The 16,199-nt window shown below is 41.7% G+C and overlaps 1 protein-coding gene across 2 annotated transcripts; it reads right to left on the bottom strand.

Annotated features, from left to right (window-relative positions):
- Positions 1-72: 72 nt before the first annotated feature.
- SELENOO (selenoprotein O) lies at positions 73-15,078 on the bottom strand. 2 transcript variants are annotated; one of them, XM_068995907.1, is made up of 9 exons: positions 14,525-15,078; positions 12,962-13,165; positions 11,836-12,016; positions 8,636-8,766; positions 7,994-8,274; positions 7,499-7,649; positions 5,571-5,756; positions 4,585-4,741; positions 73-3,910 (listed from the first exon to the last, which is right to left on the bottom strand). In XM_068995907.1, exons 1-9 carry the CDS (start codon positions 15,052-15,054, stop codon positions 3,716-3,718), a joined length of 2,016 nt encoding a protein of 671 aa, XP_068852008.1. In that variant the 5' UTR covers positions 15,055-15,078; the 3' UTR covers positions 73-3,715. The 2 variants fall into 2 exon arrangements, with proteins under 2 accessions (XP_068852008.1, XP_068852017.1); XM_068995916.1 differs by having other exon boundaries at positions 73-3,689.
- Between the last annotated feature and the right edge of the window lie 1,121 nt (positions 15,079-16,199).

Genomic DNA, 16,199 nt, shown 5'->3' with positions numbered 1-16,199 from the left:
GACTGTGTGATCTTACACTGTGAACAGTATTGTGAACAGTAAAACTTTCAGGAAATAGGCATGACAAGAATATTAAAATTGCAATTTTTATTACTTTTAATAAAATAATCAAATCTGTAGCGCTTACTTGGAAAAAAAACACCCAACCCACAAACAAAAAAAAAAAAACCAAAACAACCCACACAACATTCCAAAGTAAGAGCTGACAGTAAAACATTCAGCAACTGTAGATTTACAAGCTGATGAAGCAGAGTTATGGTGAAATCTTACCAAGTCATGAAAGGAGTCCCACTATTACGTGAGACTACCCAGAGATTCATCTCCAAGAGGTTCTCATTTCAGTTTTGTCATCTGGGTACCACTTGATTTTATGTAAGGGTACTTGAGAATATATGGTACAGCCACAGGCTAAGTCTAAACAAGTATTTCCACAGAAAGCTTTTGATAAGAAGAGTCACCACTTCATTTTGAGCATACCTCCATGGCTTTTATATAAGCAGAATATTTGACCAGTAAGAAATATTATTTTCAGAGCCTACTGCAAATACAAGCTGTAAAAATCAAGCGGCAAATTATGATTCAAGTATTTAGACTCCCAAATGCTATAACCTGTATTCCCTTCTCTCTGAAGAACTAAGTGATAAAGTTCTAAGACAAAATTTGGTCTAATTGTGCTGAACAATCTCCTGCTTCCACACTGCTCCAGGAGCAAGAGCAGAAGAAACTCACAGATCACAGGTCATAGTTTGAGCAGAGACCCACCTTCTGAAATGAGAGTGCTGGAAGAGCACAAGCATTCCACTTGGCCTTGGATCATCACGCTTCTTCAAACACACAGCACTGATATTATTGCATGCCCTGAGGAACCGAGCAGTTGGATGTCAGTGCAGCTGGAACAGGTAAAAAACTTCTGAGTTTCTACCTGTTGGTGAACATCTATTACAAACACAACTTTACTAAGTGGCACACCAAAGCAGCCACACCCAGGGGCTGCATTCATCATTCCACCCCTGCTCTTGCACTTGATCAACACGTAAGCAAAGAATATTTAGCAGCAAATACCATTGCATTTGCATTTCTCCCTGTAACATTGATTTTCCCTTTCACAGATAAGACTGCTAGTAAATGATTCCAAAGTATCTCCTTCCATGATTTTGGCAATATAGGTGCACAATAATTTGGTAGTTAATTCAAATTCTTGTATGTCCAAACACATGATTATAGTATCATTGTTCTTCTCTATACCACTATTAATAGAGACCTACTCAACCCCACCAAGTTATTATCAGAATGCCATTAAAAAGACTCGATCCCTTAGGTATGGTTAAGAATCATTACTTTCTACACCATTTTGTTAAGCAAGAAGCTTGGACAGAGCTCCTCTAAAACTCTGTTCCCCTCTGCGTCCCAAAAGAAAAGATATAAACTGAGAAACAAAATCAGCACAGTTATGTTGATCAGTCTGGAGCAACTTCACCCCCTCCATTACTCCCTTTTGGACCAGGCACACTGTAAGAGACCACAGGTTCTGCAGGGGGATGTCTGAAGTGTCTTTCAAATTGACAACACACTTTTCCTCCCTGATGCAGTACTGTTTACCCAGCACTGACTTTCTGCTAAAGTTTCCATTAAATAGTTTGGTTCCAGTAACCCAAGTTTAAAGGAAGGATAATCCTCAATGGAAGTCTCAGAGTCCCACAAAAATGCATTATTCCTAGAAGACCTCTTTCAAGTACATCATTCTTCCATGGGCTAGGTAATACACCTAGCTTGTCCTTTTCTCTAAGGACTCCAAAATCTCACAGAAAGAAAGTGCTGTGCTTGTCAGAGATTCTAGTTTGTCACAAATCAGTTTCTCCAGCTCCAAGACAGAGTGAATGTTTACAATCACAGCATCCCCTATGTCCTGTGATAGCAAGAAGGACAAACTGATTCTTAGTACAGATGGATAAGCAACACTCCCAACTGTTCTGTTTTCTGACAGCTCATATTGAGGAAGACCTTAAAGAGCACAATTCACACAGGATCACCAGGTTGGAAGAGACCTTCAAGATCACTGAGTCCAACCCATGCCCTAACACCACCTTAACTAAGCCATGGCACTGAGTGCCACATCCAATCTTTTTTTAAACACATCCAGGGACAGTAACTCCACCACCTCCCCGGGCAGACGATTCCAGAACTTTACTACTCTTTCAGTAAAAAACTTATTCCTAACATCCAACCTAAATTTCCCTTGGCACAGCTTAAGACTGTGTCCTCTTGATATGTCAGTTGTAGCCTGGAAAAAGAGACCAACGCCCACCTGACTACAACCACCTTTCAGGTAGTTGTAGAGAATGATAAGGTCACCCCTGAGTCTTCTTTTCTCCAGGCTGAACAACCCCAGCTCCCTCAGCTGTTCCTCAATTCAACCCAAGCTGATATCAAGCTTGCATGGGGGTAGCAGAAGAATTTCCTTGAGGACATGTAAATCACAGTGAGAGACTGGTCTCTTTGGAAAAGAGAAGCCTTTGCATTAAACCAAACCTTTCAGGTGTCCGAACTAGTAACACAGGCCTTCAAAAAGAAGTTCAGAAAGTTAAGTAACAACTAACTACAGAACAACTTTCTTTTGATGATGTGACAATAATGACAACCAACCTTCCCCTGAAACCTCAACTGAAATGTTATCCATAAGTAACTTGCAAGCAAGTTAGCTCCTCTTCTCCTCCCACATCCTCCATCATCTTTTACCCCAGCTCAAATAGCATGTTCCTAAATGGCAAACTTCCAGCGTAAAGATTTTCAAAGACCATGGAAGCAAACTAAATGGTGCAAGACTAGAGAAGGAATGGAAGAACCCCACTGACCAGTGTGATGAGCAGGTACCTCACCTGCACACTTCACAAACACAGAAATCAATGTACAACAAAAACCTGGAGTTGAGTGCTGGGGTAGTTTAAGGCTCACACTAATTTGGCATATAGATCCTGCCCGAGGCAACTGGCTTACAAACTGCACTCCTGAGTTTAGTAGATATTTATGTGCACTGTGTGCAAACATACTGAACCTGAATAAACTTCACCACCAAGTTTTCAAGTGCAAATGGATATAATTTCCCTTAATTGTGCTCTTAAAAAAATTCAAATGTTCCCCCCAAATTCTAGCCTGCACAAATTCTCTGAAAATAGGTAATGATTAAATACAATCTAAAGGCTCACAAGAAATGAACTACTTAATTAAATGAAACATAGCTTCAAACAAGCAACACTGCATCTGTTCCTCCATTAAAGAGGACTGAAAGTTCCTGCATAGGGAAATCAGTAAATAAATATTAGAAGTACTATTAGTTAAGACATCAGACAAAAACAGATCAGATTCCTGACTTGCTATTTCTGTCTTCACATAGCAACAACTCCATTTGGATGTTTGAAGTTCAGCCTGCCTCGACATAAAATACTGCTTTTTACTTGCAATGTAGTGAGAATAAAGGAAAGACTTTGGTCTCTAAACATTTAGATTACTGATGTATATGGGCTGTTGGTTGTTAATGGTTTGTTCCAATGATCCACAATTGCTTCAAATTAAGCACAGCTGAAGACTGCTGCAGATGCATCCAAATGCAGTGTTGCTTCAGTAACTTAATAGCACTTTGATGTCTGCCTTGCTGAATTCTTCACTGCTGAAGGAGGATCAGAGTCTTCAGTCTACAGCAAGAAACAAAACAAGGCAGTTATGAAGATCATGTAACACAGAGCTCTGCAGCCCACAGCGGAGGTTTGCTGCAGTATGATTGTCTGCTTCTGCTCTCCTGAGCGCAAACAGCTGCTGTAGCAGTTGCTCCCTCCTCTTCTGCACCTTCCTTTACCTCCTGGAAACCTTCTGCTTCTTGGAATGGATGTTCTAGAAGTTTCAGTACGTTTCTTACCTAGAGTGAAAACAGCATGGTTTTAAGAATTTAGAAAGTAAAGGCAAAATGATATGGAGAAGAACCTCATGCAAATAATGAGCATATATTTTATTGCATTTAATACATGAACTCCAGACAAGCCAAATATTAAACAGGTGAACAATATACATAAGATACAAACTTTAAAATTGTCCCTGGCTGAGTTTGTATCTGTATGGGACTCAAGCTCAAATAACTTGAAATGAAAATATTCAATACAAATTCTTACATAATTTATCTAAATAAATTAATTTTCCCATATCCTGCATCTAACATTCTACATGCTAAAGTCCACAGGTGAAAGCTGTAAATTTTAAAAGGTAACACTTTCCAGAAAGGAACAAGTATAAATTAGTCCCCAACTGCCTCCCAAGGTAAAAGCCACTCTTGAGACAGTAAAAGCAGGCTAAGTGTCTTGTCCTGAGGTCAGCCTACAAAAGCTGGTAGATTCAGATTCAGATTTTTGATTATTTGTACTGCAGTCATTAAAATTACAGTTTCAACAAAACCAATAGAGACCTCCTGAACAGTGAATTCCCAATCCCCTTACTGCCCAAGATTCCAGACTAAATTTTGCCTGGTACGATGTCAGCCATTGACAGCACCACTACACATCCACACAAACCTAGAGAGAGTGAGCAGCAACAGCATACCTCTGAGAAATCCCCATTTTCGGCTGCTTCTATGGCATTCTGGGCAATATAATTTCTCAAGATATATTTTGGATTGTTTGAATTCATGACCTTCACATGATCAGTGTTCCAGGCATCAGCATTACCAACGCTTTCTATTTCTTTTTGCAAACGGACTCTGAAATTCAGCAGGTAACAAAAGTGATTTTTATCAAGAACCCCACGTAGAAGTTGACACATTTTCTTGTTTTGAGATCCTTAGTTTGCAGTTCTTAAAAAATACTACATCATTTATAATGCTCTCAGGTTATAAGATGCAGCATGACAATAGAATATAAAACACCATTTAAAAGCAGTACTATGGACAGTCAGCAGGTCCTGACATGGCTTGAGGAAGTGGCACAACACCCCTTTTCTATTCTCTAAAGTCAGACCAAGACATGGGGTATGGTCTGATCTGCACTGCTCTGCAATGACTGACACATTCAGATCTTGTCTTTCAAATATTTCTATGCTTGTTTATTAATAAAGCTTTTGTTGTTCTGGACATTTGTTTTTCCTGGCCATGATTTCTGTTTTTACTCTTTGATTAAGAATACTTGCCTTCAGTTTTCACACATAGAATTTTCTTTTGGAAAAAAATTTCAAAGGATAGAATGCTTAGAGGTCAGTCAGTTGTAGTTACTGAAAACTTAAAAGTTCACAACTGGAATTAGTCTGTATCAGAATCAACATCAACATTATTGAAGCACTTTTCATACTAGATTTGATGCTAGATGATTTCTACAACCTCACACTACCAAAAAATCTAGTAAACAAAATACAAAGATGCCCTTGAACTTTCACAGCAACAAAGACACTGATCATGACAGCAGATAATATTCTTGAGCTGCATGCCCTCCCCATCCCTCCTAATCTATATCTGAGACAGGGTGTCTTTTGTGAGACATACACATTGTCTCAAAATGCAGAAATGTAACAGTGCTATGAATACTGAGAAACCTTACCTGTATTTCTCCAGCCATTCCTTCCAGTGTCTTTTATTTCTGCTATGTAAATCATCTGCTGTTAACTGCTGCAGTTTAGAGAATTGTTCAACACGTTCCAGTTCTTTATTTATATTAGCTTTTGTTCCAATTAATGCAAACAGCTGTGGATTAGACTGAGCCAACATCAGCATCATTGACAGTTGTCTGGGAACACAAAGAACAAACAGGTTAGATACTGAAGTTGAGCTGCCTGTCAAGAACCATCTCTTTGCAATCCAAGTAGACACAAAAACATTCACAACAAACTAGGATTTCACTGGAGTGGCTAAGTAACAGAAATTTGTAATTAACAAAACAATTTTTATGATAAATGATCCTAATTTTACTTCCCCCTTCTTTCGGTGTGTTTAATTCATATTCCCCTGATATATAAAATGCAGACAGTAGATTTTCAAAATTACCAGTTTAGTTGAGCATCAAAATACCCTTTGAACTTTGAAAGGAATTTGGTTTAAAAAATTTGATCTTACCTAGATATCAAGACAATATAGAATTCACAGGTTTTGTTGTCTGGGGTTTTTTTATTTCTTTAACACCTACTATTTTTGGCAGTACTAAAAAACCTAAATGATATGGGAAAAAATACTTCATTTAAGTTGCATGAGGCAACACTGTGTTTAACTTTTTTAGTTAGCCAGTCTAAATCATGGACTGAGAACTGCTTTCTGGTAATAAATTCTGAACAATATCCAGACTACTCTGCTGCAAGCTTGACTAGGATTCTATCTTTTCATATTTCACTGGGTTTCGCTGGTGCTGTACCGTAGTTCCACATTATTTTGCAATACCATGCTAGCTTTTATTTTTCCTGAATTAATAACTACACCACGGCATAACGTAACATAAAAACCCAAAGAGTTGCAGCATATCAAAATGCAAAGTGTTTTTATTTCCTCTATGAATGCATTATTAAGCAAAGGAGAAAAGAAACACTATTCCTGTCAAAACAGACAGCTCATTATATCAGGTTGTATTTTCCTACTTTCAGTAAGCAGAGATAAGCCAGGTGCTTTGATTTCTGAGTTTACATGAAGTACTATCCAAATCTGATGTACACATCTGACATGCCTAGCTCTATCATATCCAAGTGCTGAGGTTAAAAAAGAAATGTCATGCACTCACTTTATTACAGTTACTCCCCTCCAAAATGTCACATCCCTCTCATGATGATTTATAACTACTGTTCATGTTTCTCTAGTCCTGAATTCAGTGTTTAGGAAATACTGACCCATCTCTATCACACAAGCTATCTCTGCATTGTGCTAACAACACACAGCAAAGCTGAAGAACTTGGTAGGTTCATTACCTTCACTTATTAAACAAAGTGGGGAGAGGGGGAGAAATATACCCAAAATACCTCTAATTGTTTCTCCCCATCTCCAAAAAGTGAAAAACTGCTGCAATCACTGTTGAAAGCAGCAGTTGAACGTGAGTTATTATTTTCCATACTCAGAGTAGCTGGACTGCAGAACAAATGGGACATGGACTGCACCACCTAAAGTGGGTGTTTAGGGTATCCCCAGGCCAGAACTTTGGCAGTTGAAAGTGACTTTTTGCTGACAGTACACTAGCAGAACACAGTAGCATTGTAGTTCAAACCCATCTCTCCTGTAAAATACTTCCATATCACTTCATTATTTGGCACTCTCATTGCCTCAAGTCAGCAGAGACAGGGAAGGAAATTTAAAAAAAAGACCAAACAAAAGCTCAGACAACTTTAATCCAAGAGCCAACTGCTGAAAGTCACTGCTGTATATCATGATGTATCTACTTAACAGTGACATTTCCAATATTAAAATCAGTGAAATATTACATACCAGGCAGTGTTCATTATGGTTCTAATGAAACTAAAAGCAAAAGCCAAAAGTATTTAAGCAGAGTAATACCTTGGATCCATCTGTGGTTTCAAGGCAACTTTCAGTTCTTCCACAGAAGCACACTGACTTGCAAGCTCTTCTAAGAAATCTTCAAATTTTGAAGGATCCATGTCTACTGAGAATGAACTCAGCAAGTAAAAAATATTTGTGAAGTCTCCAGCTGAAAAAATGAATTCTATGAGTAATGCAACTAACAAATCAGCAGGAAAGCAGGTCCCATACCTCCTTCCTACCTCCTCCCCCAGCAGTATAGGTCACCATTCTAAAGAGGCAAAAAACTGTTCTCTCAGTGAGGGTGCAAATGTGAGACAGGGGCCCTGTATAAGGCAACAATTACTCCACAGCTCACAACAAGGTAATTATTTTCAGTCTTTTGTTCTTCCCTCAGATTACAATGTAGTAGCACAAGACCTTTCTTGTAAGGTCAAGATATAAATTATATTTTGATTTGATAACAGATGCTGATGGGCTATTAAATAAGCACCTTCTGCACTGTTCACCAACCTGTGACATGCATGGTTTCAAGCAGTTCAGACACCAGCTTACTATCTTCTTCTAATTCCAGATGGATTAGGCCTAGTTTTTTCCTCATCTTCTGCAAATAGTGCTTCTCAAATTCTGCATCATATTCCTCTTCCAGGATAAGTTGGCTTATTTCCAAGGGCAGCTCTGGAACTAAAGCTTCAGCAAGTTTCCCCAGATTCCACTTGCAAACCTCAGGCTGTTTGTTGTAAGCATAGCGCCCTGTATTATCAGAACCATTGCAAACATGCTCAGGGTCATACCTACAAGAGAAGAAATACTTAGCATTCTTCTAGTTATCTGGACACTGATACTGTGAGAAATAGTAGTTTTATTATTTTAGTCTGCTCTAGGAACTAAAAAATTTGAAAGGAAACACTCCTTGATTCTCTTCCCAAACCCACATGCTGTAAGAACAGTCTAACAGCTAGAGATGTTGTGAACACAGTTAAAAGTACATTGTAAAGAAGAATTAAAGGATAACTGGAACTACCTTAATCTACTTTGCCATAAAGCTAATTCAAAAATCTACCTTAGAGTAAAAATATTAAAGCAACCATGAACACCAGGATTGTCCTATATAGCAAGTACATATACAATTCCAAACATTGATGCCACACTGACCTGTCCATAAACCCAAAAGGGCCATAGTCAATGGTTAGTCCAACTATACTCATGTTGTCTGTATTCAGCACACCATGGCAAAACCCCACACACTGCCAGTCAGCAACCAATCTCGCTGTCCGTTTGGTTAGCTGAAAGAAAGGATGTTTAGTTCATTTTTCATCACAACACTTCTCCAAAATATTTGTCTATTTCCAGGCATTTCCTAGTCTGAACTGATGTTTCTACAGCTCCAATGGAAGCAGATTCTGGCAGTATGCCACACACACAAACATCTTAAGTACAGTTTGCCTCTCTCCTCCTGTCAGTAACTATCCTGTTTCTCTGCCTCCAATTTCTGTTTGCCTCCCCTTCTCTCCTTCCATGCTTGACTTGCCAGTCAATTGAACAGCTTTCAAATGCACTGGAGACAGTACACAGAAATAAGATAAACTGTTTGACACCAGATCTGCATACTAGTCTAGTCATTATATAAATACATTCTTTTGCCAATTACTATTTTTAAAGAGTAGCTACAGGCAGGAGATCACATAAGCAAATTTAGTCTTTTGGTTTACCTTGTATTGTAGGGGTGATTTACAGTGAGGTTAAAGGGGCTGACACAAAAAAACTATTCCCTGCAAACAGGTTTTAGCACTGAAAAGCATTTCTCGATGTTCTGAGAGTGGAAATAAGGCTACAAAATTAAATAAAAATATTGCAAGAACAAAAATTTTATTTAAATGCAATTCTTCACCAAATGCATGCTTCATCAGAAATTTTCCACTGCTTAACTGAGAACTACTTTTACAGAGTTGACTAAAATCACTGCATGTGCCCCATCTTTCAAATAAACAGTATAATATTTTAAAGTAGTCCTAATCACCTAAATACATTAGCCCACCTGTCAACTACAACACTAAAAGTCTAAAAGTCAGGAAGCTAACATGGTTTTAAAATAAAACTAGTTGCAAATACTTTACTAAATTGCTGTAAGTAAAAGTTTTACATAGCCATTAGCTAAAACTTTTAAATCAAATTATTTTCACAAATAAAAACATTCTTCTACCCAAATAGCTAACAATGCACAGAAATTCAAAGCAACTATTTATTCCATGCTGCACTGAAAGTATATTTCATTTAGCTTCAAAAAAGGATCTATGAATTGTTTCATTAGATGTTTCTATGCCTTTGCATTCAAATCCAGAATTTTTCTACCTTCTTTTTAAAAAACCCATGCAGTCAAGTAAAGAAGAAAAATTAAACATTTTTTTCCCTGACAGGTAATGAAAATCACAAATGATGATTGCAACAGAACCTTCTGGTTCACCTTGAGATCCCCCACACTTCTACATTTTCCAATACTCTCATGGTAGGTACTTTACCCATTTTTCCTGAACGCTGATCCATGGGGCAGCTGGAAGCCAGCAGCCAGCTACATGTGTCTGAAACTGATTACTCAGGCCATAAACCAGTAAGAGAGGCACACCCTGCACAATGGCTCTGTGCCAGGAAAATGTGAAAGTTAAAAATAAATAAATCGTGGCCACCAGGGATGGGATGAAAGCACTCCAGTGGTAAGGCAGTCCTTGCTGCTGAATGCCTTTGTATGGATGCTTCACACACCACCAGGGTTCTGGTAAAAAGAAACTCCCCTAATGAGAGTGCCCAAAAGCAACTAAAGCTTGGGTGCCACTCAAAGATGCGTACACTGATAATGAAGAGACAGCTCTGCATCGTCTTTGACCTTTACTCTTTTTGATCAACATTTTTCTACAGCTAGCCAAACTAGAAGACAGGTATGGTGTGTATATATAAATATGACTGCCAGCTGAAGGACATGCTCATTTAAATTTAAACAACAGCTACAAATTATTTGAGAAGTACAGATAATGATGCCTGCTTTCTAGACAGTGCTGTGAAATGCAGTCACTTGTACTTTTTTTATCTGTTTACTCCACAGTGCAAAAGGAAAGATAAAACAAGATAGAATTGAGGTGACAGCAGTTCCCTGCTAATGGATGTGTTTGTCCAATTAGAGAAGCGACTGGGGTGATTTTCAGGTGGAGAAAAATCTGGAAAGTCCCCTAAGGTTGAGAGAAAACATGAGGAGGCAGTGATAGCACAGACATGGAGTGTAGACCGGCAGTGGCAGGAGGAGCACAACAAACAAAAAATGGATATGGGGAAACGAGAAAAGGATGCTAGGAATAGGGGTGGGGGGAAGGAAAATGAGCCAGGAAAAGCAGCCAAAAGCAGGACTGGGTGCATACACACATCCACAAAGATCCCCAAGTCCCATGACTTTTCTGCCATCACAAAGTAAACATGCCATCAGCTACAGAGCTGGACACGCGCAGAGTGAGCAACAAGCCACAGTTCTCCTCATCAACCCCAATTGTTCACACACAAAAGGCTTGTCCAGCAGAGTTAAAACTCCTTGGCACACAGTGGTGAACCGAGCCACAGCTTGCTTTTAAGAACTAATGCAAGTATGCACAGGTTGTAATGAAGAAAAAAAAGAAAAAAAAAGGGGGCAAGAAACCAAACCATAGAAGGTCAGATATTAAGTCTGGCTTTTGACCTCTTACTGGTCTGTTATGAAAGTGCATCATGCTGCAGCCATTCCCTCAGTCCATACCAGATCATTTCAGATTTCAAAGCACCACGGCAAAGCTTTCAGATAGACTAGTCAAGTATTAGACACTGGTATTTTTTAATTACTCTGTTTGCTCACTAGTTATAAGAGTGCTCAACAGCCTTTAAACATTTAAGTTCTAAAGCCTGAAGTTAAACTGATTTGCAGTCAACATTCCTGTTTGTAATTTGAAAAATGAGACTCAGCATTCTCAGTATTTCACATAACGATGCCTTGCAAGTGATGTCTCAGCACCATCAACTCATCTGACAGTCAGAGCCAGAACTCCCTCTCACAGTCTAAGACAGTCCCAGCAAATGGAGACAAGCCTTCAGAAGCTCTCCCAAAGCAGGGAAATCATTAATTACTATTAGGAAGGTTAAACTGTTTTCACTGGTGAGATCAATATCAACACTGTTTTCATCAATAAGCACGTCTACTAAGAGTGCTTTCTTCAAAGAAAAGAAGAGTTCAGACAATTGAATGATACAAAATATTACCTGACTCCAGTCATCTGTGCTTGCAGATGAAGTTCCTAAAGATGACTTGTATGGATTTATGAAGAGAATCTGATCTTCCTTACCTCTCTGAAGAAGGCAGCATTCCTCTGAGTAGTGTTGTCTGAATAAGCCTCCTGGATTTCTGGGTAGAAAGTGCTGATCACATAATCAAGCATCTGTATTCGAATATCATTTCTGTCAACACTGGGGCCCTTGCGTCCAGTGTATTCATCAGGAGGTTTAAAAATTTCAAAAGAGCCAAATCTGTTTCAAAATAAGAACACATTTTAGAATTATCTGATACTATTAACATAATTTGATACTGCATGTAATAAAAACATTTACTGTTGTTGCAATAACAGCACATCGTCTCTTAACACCAATCCTTCAGGTGACAGAGAGAAAAACCTGCAAGATTCCTACACTGAACATGGTGAGGCTCAGTGACTCGGTGCAAGGAAGCTCCTACATGCACGCATAACTAAACTGACTGACCTTGCCAGTACTGAACACCAGCTCACTAAAGTTTCTTACAACTCCTTCTACTGAAAAATTCTTACCCTGAGTAAGTATGTAGAAGTTGGAATTATTTTAAATACTAGACTGTACATCAAGCATACAGATATATTTTCCAGATATGTAAACACACACAGCAACATACACAAATATAGACATACGTATGAAAGCACATATTCCTTATACCTCACCTTCCTCTAATATTCTGTAACCTTAGAGGAAGCAATGCAACTTCCTGAAATGCCTAATAGCTTCTGCTGGAGCAGGAATCTCGTACACCTCTCAGGCAGGGAAAGTACACCCAAACTTTTGACGGTACTACATTGGAACTGGAATTAAGGATAGAGCTACAACCTACCACTACTACTACTATAAAAAAAAAAAAAATCATGTATTCTGTACAGGAGTAAACATGAAGAATCTGTTTTCCTAAGTTTGCAAAACTTAACTTCTTTCTACCAGGCTAGCATCCCTAGTGTTTATCTGTCTCAGTGCAAAGACAGCAGCCCATCCCATCTGCCAGGCAAGAACAGCAGCTTCCTATAGCCCAGCAAAAGAAGTTCCAAGCCTTCAGAACAAGAAACACACAAACGCTGCTGTTAGAGAAATACACTTAAAACAGTATTTTAAAAGACTGCTTAGTTTTAAAAGAAACACACCAAAACAAAACTAATCAACAAAATATGTTTCTACCTTATAAACGTAGAGGCTATTCTCAGAACAACTGTACACCTTTCATTTTTTGGATTCCCATCATAAAATATGTCACGGACGACTTTGGAGTCGGACGTGACGCACGTGCCAGCCCGAGTTGTGGGTATGCCCAGGTGGAACATGGCCTCGCTGCACAGGAACTCCCGGATGCTCGACCGCAGGACTTTCCGACCATCAGCTTGTCTGCAGCAGGAACACATGGAGGGATTTTAGGCTATAAAGGCAGGAACTTCGGTCTCCTCTGTAGCAGTAGAGAAATAAAAGCCTAGAAGTAGCATACTCTGTCCATGGTTACACAAAAAAGTCGTGGCAGATCTGAAAACAAAAGCTGGACCTTCACACTTCTGTTAAAGTTCAATTAGATGGACACAGCAACTTGCAATGAAGAGCACACAGAATAAACCTTCCAGGTACACATATTCCTTCTAATAATTAACTCTGTTGGTTTCATTGATGCAATAGTTTTTCAAAAATTTTTAAAAATTTGGACAATAGCTATTTTATTGTATATCAAGTCACTGGTTTCCTCTTAGCTAAATGAAATATAATGTAAAATATTATTTTGATTCTTTCTGGATAAGCAATCTAGAAACGGGTTCCTAAATATGACAACGCACAACAGCTGCACTAAAAAAAAACAAACAAAACAAAAACAACTAAATAGACAAAGGATAACAAACTAGCTTGTTGAAAAGATATTAAGCAAATGGAACAAACACAGGTGGTTCTCAGCCCACACTCCCAGCACTTCCAAAGACACAGGCAAGCAGGAGAGCTGCCCAGGGCAGATCTACAAAGCTACCACCATATCTGTGATTTCCCTAACCCTCACAGACCTGGAGAAGGCCTTCAGAGGACTTCATACATGAAACTAAGGCGTTACCGAGCCTGTGTAGAGCTTGGACAGAAAATATGGGAAATGCAAGTGGGAAAAATTATCTGAAATATTTAAAGCATTTAAAGGCTAATGTGACTAATGAAAACACCCATCCCTTGCAGCGATTTGGTCAATATGCCGTTTTGGGGACTTTTCCACTGTTCCCTCCCACAGCTGGAAAGAGTGGGTAGAAGGACCAGCAGCACAACCCAACACCCACATTTAAATACCACCTGTGTGGGCCGTAGGGCAGCAATTACACACTGCTCTCCCCACTGTCATCATGGTCTGCATCCTTCCAAAGGGGAAAACCCTCACTGGAGGATAACCAGGGACAGAAGTAACGTGCCACCTGAACGAGATCCAGTTACGCTCTTGTTTTCCTGCGGAAAATTTTGGCACCTCCTGATCTGGCATTTAAGCATTACACTCGCTGCTGCCAAAGTTAAACAAAAAACAACCAACCATGAGGATTTAAGAGATGACCTTTGCCTCAGGGAATGATTCTGAGCACGGCACCAGCCGCTCGCTAACGCGATCTGCGGGCCGGCCCGCCCGTCCCTGTCCTCCCCGCACAGCGCCCGAGCCGCGCATGGGGCACCGGCCGCTGCTCCTTCCAAACCGCGCCTCGCCGGCTGTTCCGGCACCGCCCGCCCGGGCCTTACCGGGAAAAGGGGGTGATGCCGGCGCCTTTGAGCTGGATCTCCCAGCGCTCTCCCCCCGGGCCCAGCACCTCTCCCAGGTACATGGCGGCGCCGTCGCCCAGCTGCCCCGCGAAGCTGCCGAACTGGTGGCCGCAGTAGCAGTGCGCCGCGGGCTCCGCGCCCGCCAGCACCCGGTTCCCGCTGAAGAACAGCGCGGCCTCGGCCTCCGCCGCCGCCGGGTCGGCCGCGGGCGCCTCCAGCCCCAGCAGCGCCAGCGCCGGCAGCGACATGGCCACGAGCCGCGGGTTCTGCAGCGGGCTCGGCCGCACCCGAGCGAAGCAGGCGCCGGGCACGGTCCGCGGGCCGCCCTCCTCCGAGGCGTCCACGGGCAGCGAGCGCAGCGCCAGGTTGTCGAAGCGCAGCGCGCCCAGCCAACCGCCGCCGCCCTCGGGCCGCTGCATGGCCGTACCCGCGGAGCTGCGCCGGGCCGGGCCCGCCGCCCTCAGCAGCCGCGAGGGGAAGCAGCGGCCGCTGCGCAGCACCGCGTCCATGCGCCCGGGCCGGGGGCGGTGCCGCGGCGAATCCCGCCCATGGGGCCACCCGCGGGGAGCGCGGCTGGGTCCGGCGGGGCGGGCGGCAGGCTGGGACCGGGCGGATCAAACTTGGCCCCAGGGGCAGGGCGGCTCAGCCCGCTCGAAGGCATGGCGAGGGGCGGCCGGCGGCAGCCGCCAGCAGGGCGCGGGGGCGCTGCACCCACAACAAGAAAAAAGATAAACGAATGTATGCCACAGGTCAGTATTGAGAATGTTCATGTTTTGTGTTATTTCAGTTAAAAGCAGGTATCACAAACCTCTCCCAAGTTGTGCACACTTACCTTCTCTGAAGGGTCCGGTGGATGCCTCCGCTTGAACCCGGACATAGTAGGTAAACCATCTGCAGACAGTAGATGGCACTAAATTATTACTATTACTTGCACTTTCCAGCTAAACTCAACAGATTCTCAGCTCTAAAGAACTTGGATGGGAGACGACGTGGGGATGGCAGCAGGCAGGGGGAGAGGAGCTGCCCAGTGGCAGGTGGTGCACACCCAGAACCCTGTTGCACTTGGACAAACTTAAAGCCCTGAGCAACCTTGCCAGGCTTGCCCACACACAACTCGAGCAGACACAGAACACTCCTGCTGGCCCTGGAGAAAGCAGATGTGCAGTTTAATAGCTGCAGAGACACATCACATTAATAATCACCCTGCTCTATTAAAATATCACTCTTCATTACTTTCTCCAGATTATAAATCATCTCTGCAGCCAGAATCACGGACGTGTTACCACTGAAATAATGTCATTTAGCTGGGAGGAGGCACAAGCCTCCTACTGAAACTGGAAGAAATGGATACGGCTTTTTTTCAAGTCTGATCCTTCCCGCTTTCCCTCAAGCGTTAGTCATGATACACAAGTACCAAGTATCTTGGATAAGGCAAGTGTGAAAGTGGCTATGTGCATCTTTCCCCCGTCCCAAACGCTGCTAGAGCTTCTCCGTGTCGTACTACACAAACCCACAGAGACAAAACCTCCAACAGGCAAAAACGAGTGTTTGCTCACTTTGCAGCACAGTCGTCCCCAGCAGGGAGCTACCAAGGAGGAGCCAGGCCAGGTGCCAGGACTCAAAGGACAAGATCTTGTGACTGAAAAGAGCATAG

This window comes from Aphelocoma coerulescens, chromosome 1A, assembly GCF_041296385.1.
Source record: "Aphelocoma coerulescens isolate FSJ_1873_10779 chromosome 1A, UR_Acoe_1.0, whole genome shotgun sequence".
In the NCBI taxonomy this organism is placed as follows: domain Eukaryota; kingdom Metazoa; phylum Chordata; class Aves; order Passeriformes; family Corvidae; genus Aphelocoma; species Aphelocoma coerulescens.
Note: the sequence above shows the minus strand (reverse complement) of the source record. Positions and strands in the feature narration are given on the sequence as shown.